Source organism: Argentina anserina, chromosome 5, assembly GCF_933775445.1.
Source record: "Argentina anserina chromosome 5, drPotAnse1.1, whole genome shotgun sequence".
Taxonomy (NCBI): domain Eukaryota; kingdom Viridiplantae; phylum Streptophyta; class Magnoliopsida; order Rosales; family Rosaceae; genus Argentina; species Argentina anserina.
In genome coordinates this window covers 18,192,833-18,203,870 of record NC_065876.1, presented here as the reverse complement: position 1 = coordinate 18,203,870, position 11,038 = coordinate 18,192,833, and the positions used below count along the sequence as shown (strand labels likewise).

At 43.4% G+C, this 11,038-nt stretch overlaps 1 protein-coding gene across 4 annotated transcripts; it reads right to left on the bottom strand.

Annotated features, from left to right (window-relative positions):
* Nucleotides 1–545: 545 nt before the first annotated feature.
* LOC126796485 (uncharacterized) lies at nt 546–10,468 on the bottom strand. Of its 4 annotated transcripts, none has more exons than XM_050523322.1 (9): nt 10,336–10,468; nt 5,039–10,156; nt 4,694–4,944; nt 4,480–4,624; nt 3,274–3,466; nt 2,869–3,195; nt 2,572–2,778; nt 1,786–2,489; nt 546–1,632 (listed from the first exon to the last, which is right to left on the bottom strand). In XM_050523322.1, the coding sequence occupies exons 2-9, from the start codon at nt 10,031–10,033 to the stop codon at nt 988–990; spliced, it is 7,467 nt and encodes a 2,488-aa protein (XP_050379279.1). In that variant the 5' UTR covers nt 10,034–10,156; nt 10,336–10,468; the 3' UTR covers nt 546–987. The 4 variants fall into 4 exon arrangements, with proteins under 4 accessions (XP_050379279.1, XP_050379282.1, XP_050379280.1 ...); XM_050523325.1 differs by having other exon boundaries at nt 4,540–4,624; XM_050523323.1 differs by having other exon boundaries at nt 5,042–10,156.
* Between the last annotated feature and the right edge of the window lie 570 nt (nt 10,469–11,038).

The following is an 11,038-nucleotide window of genomic DNA, read 5'->3' as shown; positions in this document are numbered from 1 at the left end:
TAGAAAAAGGATAATAAAATTAAAATTAAAATTTCGTATCATGGTGACTATTAATATCACATACTTATGCGACGAGAAGTTCTCACGTATGTTGTGGGAAACACCTAAGATATGCATTACATGATCTTAATAGGGGTTAATATGACGTATCAGAAAGGCTGGTGATGAATGTATTCATGTGCAGTCATAAGCTCTGTGCAAATGGGTAGATAGTCTAATGGTGTGTCTGTTATATTTATCGACCTATTGGTGTATTTAACTGGGAGATGACATCACCATATATTAGTAGATTATACATCACAATATCAGTAGAAATTATGAGACCACCAGCAGCACAGTTGAAAATATTTTGATCTTTAATCTATTATTATCAAAAGACATGTGAAAATGAATATATATATTTATACACATAAGTGAAGTTGATTGGCACTGTGGATGCATATAGCGCTATGCTGGTAAAAGTAGTCGAATGGAACGCACTTGAATGACAAAAAGAAACCTGTCGTTAGCATCTTCAATTGCAAAGAGAGAAACACAAGAACATCTGAAGAAGCATCAAGAGCCATATATATTACTAAAATGGGAAAAAGATATGTTCATCTGGATACAATATTGAATATTGTTGTACATCAAACTCAAACCCCAACAAAATGACCAGCCTCAGTTTGCAGCCAACAAACAGTTTCAGTTCAATTCAAACAAAGAAACCCCATGGACCGCAACTGAAATAAATACTAGTAAACACTATCCATCCTCCCCTTCCTTTTTACCGAAAAAAATCTTTCCCCTTGCCATTTATGCAAACCTTCATTGGGAAAACCTAGCATAGCTACCATCTATAAATATATCTGAACAAAATCTTAATCTCAAAACTAGACATGCACCTACTGATGCTGCAAAAAGCAACCAAAACTTCTTTATTCGCAAACAAAGATGCTTCAACCCGTCCTGGTTTTGCAGATGAAATTCAATCTGAGCAGCTAGTCCTCATGATGCCGTTGAATTACCACCTGGGGTCTGTTTAGCCACATAAACTTGCTTCATCTTGGATGGAAAGCTCTTTTCAGCACCGATAGATTGATTCCTTCCATGGAACCCCATCCTTCGGTGGGGCCACTCACCACCTGAACTATTTTTCTGGGATCCACTTCTCTGATAATACGAGGAATGGCCATACTGCTGATTAGATGTGTTATTCTTGTGCTGAGAAGGCTGAGATTTGACATTAGAACTTGTGTTGTTTTGTCCACTAACACTGCTACTACTGAGATTCTGATCAACATCTGTCTTGCTAGCATCCCCACTGGTGCTTAAAGCTGAGCTCTTAGTGCCAACACTCCGTGTTGAAGCCCCAGTGCTGCCGGAGCTGGAAGGGTCTACTAATCCCAGTTCATCTGGGAATCGGGCAACAGTAGCATCTGAAGCCACAGGAAAATTCCGACTATTATCAAAAGCTGCTGAAGCTCGAGACTCGGGGAACCTGCTCCCACTTAATGCTTGGTCAACAGAACCATGGCCTTGGCTAAACTTCATACCATCTCCCTGTTGCTGCAATGGCATTGACAGAGGAACAGACTGAGGAGGTGCAGCAGGACCATGAGGCCAACGAGCTTGAATTGACATGTCAGATGACTGGAAAACAATTTATAGCAATGGTTAGATATGGTTAATACACCACACCAGCATAAAATGCATGATATGTATACAAGGAGGGGCAACCCAAAAGGGCCATATATGACATGAAAGGTAAGGGATTGACCTCAGGTTAATAGTTTGAAATTTTACCTGGAAAGGAGAAACATCAAACATGGCCATAGGTGATGGCATAGGAAGGAGCGGTGACCCAGGTGCCAAATGCTGGATTGGAGCAGGTATGTTAGTAGGATTACGCTGTGTAGAAACCATATTCATGTTGTTCATCTCCACTTCACTCACACCCATGGCTGAAGATGCAGGGTTGTGCTTCCAGTCAGGCTGCTTTCCTGATGGGATATAGGTAGTACCCATGAAACTCAAGCCAACTTGCCCAAATTGTCCAACAGGTGCGAAATGGTTATAAACCACCATGTGGGGTGGCCCTTGAACACCTGGTATGCCTCCAGCTGGACTGATAAAAGGACCAGTAAAACCTGCTGGAGGACCATAGAATGAATCTACCCCAGAATGGCATTGCTGCCAGGTCCCAAGCGGAGCTGAAGGAGGCGCACTGTTCTTTTGGGATTGTGATTGGTTTGTAGACGCAGATTCATCTGGAGGTCCAAAAGCATACACAGGAGCCCCCATCATGGGATTCATCTCATAAAAGGGAAAATGGGAAGGTGGGCCACCAGGAAAGTGTGGAAGCATCTGGGCCGAAGGATTCTGAGGACTTGGTACAGGTGGCCATAGTGAAATTGGTGGGGTCTCTACTGATAGATCTGCTGGAAGGGAAACACTGAGAGACTCTTCTGCCCTTGATTGACTGGCTAATTGCTGATCACCATATCCACCTAACAAAGATAAAAGACCACTTTAATTTAATAATACTCTTAAGAACGAGAAAATATAGCTCATTACTGACACCGGACAAACCTGTTGATATCCGATCAACATCAGCACCTTCAACACCCTTGGGACACGGGGCCACAACATAATTGGTTATAAGGAAAGTATTCTGATTTGGTAAGGGTGGCTCTAGGGAATTTGGAGCCGTCTCAACAGATAGATCTGTTGGAAGGGAAACATTGAGAGACTGTGTGGCCCTTGATTGACTGGCTAGTTGCTGGTCAGTGGCTCCACCTACCAAAATTAAAGATGCTCAGTATTAAAAAAAAACAGAGAGATTACGAAAAGAAGAAACAAGACACATTAAGTAAAAAAATTAATCACCTGCAGTTATTCCATCAATATCAGTACCTACAAAACTCTTCGAATCCGCACCAGAGACAGAGCAAGAACCCAAATTGGCAACGATTTCGTCACTACTGATCGCTGCAACAGCAACAGCTGAAGCAGCTGCTTCAGCGTCAGAGTCTTCCAACTGACCACAAGATTCAGCAGGGTGTTTTTCTTTCTCAAAGAGAAGATTACAATCATTCTCAGCTGCAGAAAGATTTCTGGAGAGTTGAATCTCAGACCGAGATGGTCCTGGTGGGCCAATTCCATGAGTAACAGCACGGCTGCTAGATGGTAGAATAGTTGGAGATGTGACCGCGCCTGAATACAAAGACCAATCTAATCAGAGAACACGAAATGCAGCATTCAGTAACATCCCCAATTTTTTTTATTGCTCACCAAATTGAATTTTCTCGCCAGCAAGTAGAGAGTTTATTGGATTTGCAGCAGAAGAAAACGATTTATCCTTTGTCAAGGTCGATGATGACGACATGCTGGAAACTGAGGTAGTGAGAGATTCAACAGCAACACGAGAGTCAAAGTGCCCAGGCTTCATGGCATCATCAAGTTGAGTCTGTGTCAAGGACATAACCTGCAAAATGTAGTCAGTCAGTTTGGAATATATTGAACTTGATTCAATGATACATCACCACCACAAAATGAAACAGACGAGAATTAGATAGAAGATTGCGTTCACAGGTTCTAACTACAATTCTCTCTTTAACTCTCTCTTTCCAATGTCTCAACACATATCGAAGATACAATGACAGTGTCATATTTGGACCTCTGGTGTTTGTTAATTAGCAACAAGCATTTTACTTCATAAAAAAAATTCAACATGAAGGAATATGCAGGATGGATAACCCTTTTTTGGCACATATGCTAATATCCCCATCTTATAGTTTAGATAAACATGTTCACTTATTAATCAGATATCAAAAATTCAGATGTACCCCTCCCACTATGCATCTGTCATCCATATCCTTTCTCTCTCCATATGAGATGCTACAGTTGGCTAAATTGAATCCCGATGCTAAAGAAAACAATATCGAAACTCAGCTAAACTGTCAATACTGCGTATAAAGACACAGGAACATAGGAAACTTCTAAGTTCAGTCAGCATGATGGTCCTGGCGAGCAGGGACAAATAAATCTACTCAAACTAAATTCAAAATAGTATTTTGTAATCGACATGCAAACTATCAGGTATTACATCAGTCAAAATCAACATACCAAAGAATAAGTGGACATAAAGTTCCTTTTAGAGGCTGAAAAAAAAAATCTAAACCTCTAATTTTTGAATCTTTATATACCTGTTTTCACCAACTTCAAAAAAAAAAACATTGACAAACTAGTAATAAAGCACCTCTCCCTCCTTCCCTCCACATCATCAGAATACGCAGAGAAAAAGGCCATTGCAAGACAGCATGCTTGGCGATGGTAAATATGCCATGACATTTGTGCATAACTAGCCAGTAAAATATTTAAAAGGACATGAGGACAGATAAGTGCAAAACATGCAAGTGCAGTGCAACACATTGTATCATACTCTTATCTATCCAGAAACAAATAGTCATTGATTTGGAATATAACTGTATTGCACACCTGTTGATTAGACCGTGAATTACCCCATGAGCCCAAAGACGACGGAACATTATCTGGTACCTTATTCTTGTTGTCTAGAATCATGCCTCGTCCAAGGTTCTTTTGACCACCTGATACTACAGTTAGGGAGCTTGTGTGGTGGGACCTGTTGAGAGGAAATAAATTAGTGATTACAAATTAGGTACAATATAGATTTATACAAGAAACAACCTACCTCAAAGTTTGGGATCTGATATCAGCCTGACCATCACTTTTCACAGCTGGAGTACCAATTGGAGCCAGTGGTTGAGTGACAGTGGTGTTAAATCCAGCTGATACTTCAGTATTTGCCAATCCATGTCCCTCAGAACCAACGAAATCAGAAAGAATGCCGTTTCCTACTTCTCCATTTGCGACTGTAGAATTCTTAACCAAGTTGGCAGAGATAGTGGAACCTTTTAGAGTTGAACGTGGTTTCCGTGGCACCTAGAAAAATCAATACACAAATGAAGTTGAACAATACTATTTGGTAATAATTCAAGGCAGAGAGCAAAATTGAAACACAGCAGGGATTTCTTACTACGATCTTTGTAACCCGAGATTTTGCCTTGATTTCTTTCTCTCTCTGTTCACGTCGATCGTTCAGCATTTGCCTCTTTGATCTCACTTCAATGAAATCGTCTTCATCACTAGGAGCCTCTATGCCAGGTTGCTCGAAAACCCGCACAACTCCACTTTGCAAAGGAGCATAGACATCTTCTTCAGAATGAATGTGTCTTTTAGGGTTTCCCTCTCCAGATTGAGGGAGATTCTGGCTCTTTGCCAAGGCATCTTTTCCCACACCCTTATCAGGCCTGCTTCCATACTCTATTTCTTGTGAATTACTTGAACAAGGGATCAGGCCCTCTGACTCTGACATTTGTCTTGAATGTTTATTCAACATGCCAACCTTTCTAGGCCCACTTCTCAAAGAAGGTCTCAAACCTCTTACAGGGGCATATTTATCTTCATGTCCAACATGGTTGGATGATACTGGACCAATATGCTGCCTTTTGTCAGCACTTGCTCGAACCCGAAATTCAGTACGCTGCATATTACGTCGAGGTCTCCTCGGATATCCACTAGAATCTCTATGGGTAGGCTCGGAATCGGGAAATGATCTTGAACCCGGATTTTTCACTGTAAAGACATATTTCTTTCCTCTGCCACCACCAGATACCGGGCCATGAGCCTTTGGCCCACCTATATCTCTTCCTTTGACAACTGACTGAGCAGATGATGCTCCGAAATTATTGTGTCCCTGATATTCCCCTTGAAATAGTGATCCAGCCCTACCTCTGCTGTCACCAATATAGGATTTTGCTGCTCCCTGCTGACCTATAAAAGTGGTTTCTACATTTTGTCGTGCTGCCTTTGGATTTACATTTACCCCTTCAGATACATTCCCTTGAGATGGATCCAAGTGCCTTGAAGCAAGGCCTTGACGGTTATCAGTCGTAACTGATATAACATCACTTTTCAAATTCTGAGTAGTACCTTGACCAGATTGTATAGGCTGAGGACCTCCTGGATTTTGATTTACAGAAAATCCAGATGGCATATTGGGGTGAATAAAGGACATCGATTGAGGAGCCAATGGCAGTACTCCCTGGGATATTGGAGATGTGTACCTTAGCTGTCCAAACTGGAAGAGAGGAGGCTGTGATGGGTGCATTTGAGCAAGAGAAGGGTCAATCTGAGGGTGCAGAGGAAGAGGCATCTGTATAGAACCAATTTGAATAGCTGGGACTGGAGATGGTATCAAGGATGGACCTGAAAACAGCCCAAATTGAAGCTTGACAGACCCCTCCGTCTGATTTTGAACTGCAGATACTGTAGGCATGACAGTCTGACTAGACAACAGGTGGGGGGTAAGACTAACTGAAGAAGCAACATGATGTTGGGACAATGGCCCGGAATTAGAAACATCCACAAAATCCACGCGTTCAGGAGCAGCTGTATTATGAGGGACGTTATTTGGCTGAATAACTAAATTCTGAATTGCCTTCTCAGTTTCCTGGAACATTCTGGAAGAACCACCTACACCTAACTGAGAGGAATCATCCACATGTTGAAGGGTTTTTTCACCACTATGAACTCCATCAAAGGACCCATGTTCTTCAATAATGCCAGAGGAAACATGAGGTACAACAAATGTACTTTCTCCATTCCCTGAAGTTCTATCAAATTCATCATTTGGCATTCCAACCTCAACGCCTTCATTGAAGCACAAAACAAAGTTGTCCACATCAGGAGACTCCTTCGCCTCTAAATGCATATCTTCATGAACTTCATCTTCTTCCTCATATCCATCTTCATCCTCATCATACTCCTCTTGCTCCTGAAGTTGTTCATTATTCTCAACAGCCCATTCCTCATCATCACCAATAGAGACAGAACTTGACTCCCTTCCAGGTTCAGTAGGTAATACAAGGGCTTCGTTCTCCTGACCAAGAAGGGAAACATTTCTACCACTCCCTGGGGCAGATAAAACTGATGAATCTTTGGATTCATCCAAGTCATCATGGGAAAGAGGAGTTGGAGAACTAGGGGGGCTAGACACAGAGAGAGATGACTGTGAGTCACACCTTGGAGTGGTGTCCAGCTTTTGTTCCACATTCGCAGCATTTTCTCGTTTGACATCAACAATTCTTGGTTGTCCAAGATTCTCTGGCCGACTCCCATCACAACCTGTCTGCACCGTAGATTCACTTCCCACTGCACGGATATACTGCATCTCGTTTTCTGAAAAAGCTGAGGGACCAGGACGATCCAGTTCACCCCTGTAGGAGGGTCTGGGCATAGAAGATAGTGATGGAGGTGGAAGGACACGAGGCTGCCTCATGGAATACCGTGACCTGCCAAAGGAATAAGGCCCATCTGCATCAGAATTTGGATATAGTGGTTCAGGGTAAGGAGGATAAGGACTGCCATGGACTCGGCCTTGCCCCCATCCAACATCATTGAACTTTGCAGAAAAGTTATCATGAAAATCAGACTCAATCTCCATGTTTTTGCTATAATGATCCGCATCCCCTGAAAGATTCCACCTTTGCCCCCTTAAATGAGAGATGTCATCCATGTGAGATTCTGCAACCTCTCCTTTATGATAAGTCCTAGAAGACATCAATCCACTGCCTCCATAGAGCTCTTTCCTTGACTGAGTTCTTCCACCGACAGGTGAATCTCTATCTCTTCGCAGACTATGATGACCGTTGTCTTGATCTTGTAGAAGTATTGCCGAGTTGTTCCCATTCTCATACACATCTCTTCTCCATGAATTAACAGGTTTTCCACCATCCACAAAAGCAGAACTATCTCTAGGTAAGTGAGACCTAGAACCCATCTCAAAGGACCTGTTTAAACTAGAATCAGAAGATGCCGAGGCTGTTATCCTCTCCACCATTCTTTCACCATCCTCCCAGTCACCAACATCCCTTGAGACATCTTTGTCATTGACCATCCTAGAAAAGTTTTCATCCGCAGCGGTCAAAGAATTACCACCAGCCTTTGCTGTTTCAGCCTTCCTCTTGGCAATCCTCTCCTCCAATTCTATAAGCTTCTGCTTAGCAGCATACTTCCTTCTTTCTTCCTCCATAAACAACCTCCTTTTCTCCTCTTCCCTGGCTACTCTCTGCTCTTCAGCTCTTCGCACGGCTTCAAGTTGTTCTTGTTCTGCTCTCCATGCTGCTTCCCTAGCTTCTTCTTCCAACCTTCTCTGCCTCTCTATATGTTCCTTAGCCAGCCTTACTCTCTCCTCCTCTTCTCGTCGAGCTAACTCTAAAGCTTTTTCTTGTTCTTCAAGGATTCGCTGGCGCTCCTGTTCTTGCATTTTCTGAACCCTCTCAAGTTCAGCCTCAAAAGATTCTCTAACAGGATCATGAAAATCAGTTTGCCTAGTCACATCCTTCTTCTTTTTAACCACACCTAGAAGACCCCCAGAGAAGGGATCCCGGGTGTCAAAATCTGTACCTCCAAAGTCTTCCACATAAGGCTTTTCACTCTTTGAGAATTGACGCTTCTCCCTTCCAAAATTGAGTAATGGATCATTCACAGGAAGTCCTCTACCACCCAAAGAGTATAAGGGTTTGGACACTGAACTATTCTGCACGGCATCAGTTCTGTATCTGTTCTTCTGTTCACTGCCATAATGGTCCCGTTTATTCCACTCAGACCCTCGGTTTGTATGTGAATCCATAGCATTGTTCCAAGTTTGTCTCCCTCCATGATTATACCCTGCATTAATTCTACCGAAACCATCTCGAGTATTTTCTTGGTAAGGGATCAATTTATGCTTGTTTTCATTAACTGCCTCTCTGTTTAGACTGGATGGCCCAACACCAAAACCATTTCTGTCATTTCCAACTTGATCAGTATTTCCATCTTTTGAAGGAGTAGCATTTCTCCATGAGCTTCCTTCCCTTTCTTCTCTACTAGGTGTTCTTACATCTCTAGAATATTGGTCCAGCCTAGGGACTTCACTGGAAGAAACCTTTCCAGTTTCATTGTCACGCAAACCCCGTCTCTCAGAGAGGTTATTTACTAGCTTGTGCGGAAGAACACTAATTCTCGGCATATCAAAATCCCTATCCCAATAAGATTCTGGGTTTGAGAATCCATGGTCTCTGCCTCGGTCTGTGAAACCATGACCCGTATCACGCTCGTCATCTGCCCAATCTGATCTTGGATTCAACCGAACTAGTGGCAAGGGACCGGGAAAGTAGTCGTCCTGCTTCCGTGTTTGCTCTGATACTCTATTACCACTAAAACTCCGACTCTCACTCCCGTTGTCGTTCAGTGCACTGCCTGTACCACGGCCTGATGCCTGCAACTGCGGGCGCATGTCAACAACCATACTAGAATGACCACTGCTTCTCTGCTCACTTTGTGATTCATCATGCACTTGCCTCTGTTTTTGGTTCAGACCATCCTTCTGCTTCTGTGCAGGCCCTGACGCAGAAGGCAAAGTAGCAGCCTGCAGAGAAGGGAAATCCTCACCCCTTAAGAGCATGGCTTTCTCCACCGAATGATGAGCTGGAGCAGAAGAGGCAGTAGAAATCGGTCCCACTGAACCAGGCCGAGCTGCCGGTGGCATATAAACACTGCTCCCCCTACTATGCTCAGCTCCATCACCTCCATGATCACCCAACCCTTCTTTCTCCGGCAACGCAACAGGAGCAGCAGCAGTGGGCTTGGTCCACCCCATTCCGGCCGAATTCGGCCTCAGCCCACTCCCAGAGACCCCTCCGCCGGCTGGCCCGCCACCGGGGCCTGCAGAATCAAATCTCTCGTGCTCTTTGCGCAGCGAAGGGAGATTCAAGGGGGGTGGTACAGAAAGCTTCGGCCCAGCCTTGTGCGCACTGCGAGGCCTCGAAAGGACCACCATTCCTCCACCGCCGGGCCTGGACCGACTGGAGCCGAAGGAGCTAGGATGCGGCTGATGGTGGTGGTGGTTGTGGCTGTGATGAGAAGGCTGGCCATAGGATTTGTTGAGATTAACCGATACAAACTTTGCCCCGACACCGGGATTAGCCATCAGAGTATGATCCAATTCGCCAACGCATCAAAAACCCTAACCCTAAGGCTCCCGCCCCGCCCCTAAATATTCAATCCACACCAATCGATTTAACCAAACCCTAGAGAGTCCCCCTCTCCAACCCTGATCTTGATAACAAACACAACAAAACAATAAATCAATTCAATTAATCGACGATCCGTAATCTCAATTCCTAATTCGAATCCTAGTCGTAAAACAATAACAGGTTTCAGACCGTTAGGGTTGTATAGGAGAGTGTAGGAAGATATGATAATGGGAAGGGGAAGGGGAAGGAAGCTTACCTCCGGGAGCGTAAAGATAGAGAGAACGGCGGTGCGCCGGGGTTACGAAGGCGTGAGATAGAAGAAGCCCTACGGTGTCGCCGGAAACAGGAGAAAGGAGAAAGAGGGAGGAAAACGAAAAATGAGCTGAGAGAGGAAACTAAGGAGGGTCTTTTTTCGCTTCTACTTTCTACCCCGCTATTTTGAGATTATTAGACTTCCGCCCATTCTTCTTTTGTCAATCTTCTTTACTGGCCCCCAGTATACAGTTTTTTTATTATTCACTACGGTCTATTGTCTGCGAGGGCTGAATTATCGGGATTCGAAGAAAATGGTCCGGAAATTAGAAATTTTAGAAGAAGCAGTGAAGATATTTCGAGATTATGGAAATTTGAGGAAATAAAAACAGAGAGAAATATCATAATAAAATATGGATGTATAATATAAGGTGCAAGTCTTGTCACATAAGATGTTCAGTAAAGATGTTTAAGTCAAGTATACTTGTCATGTGCGACCGTGGTTCGACTCCTCCTTGGCTCATTAGCACGTGGGAATAATATTATCTAGATTTTCGTGATTATCGTCCAAATACGCGAGATTTCTAGAAATTCACAAAAAAAAAAGCTCGATATTTAGTTGGTAAGTGGTAACGCCAGGATATATCGTCAAATTTAAAAAAAAAAGATTTCTTGATTTTTTAGACCTTGGTTACTTGTGTATGACC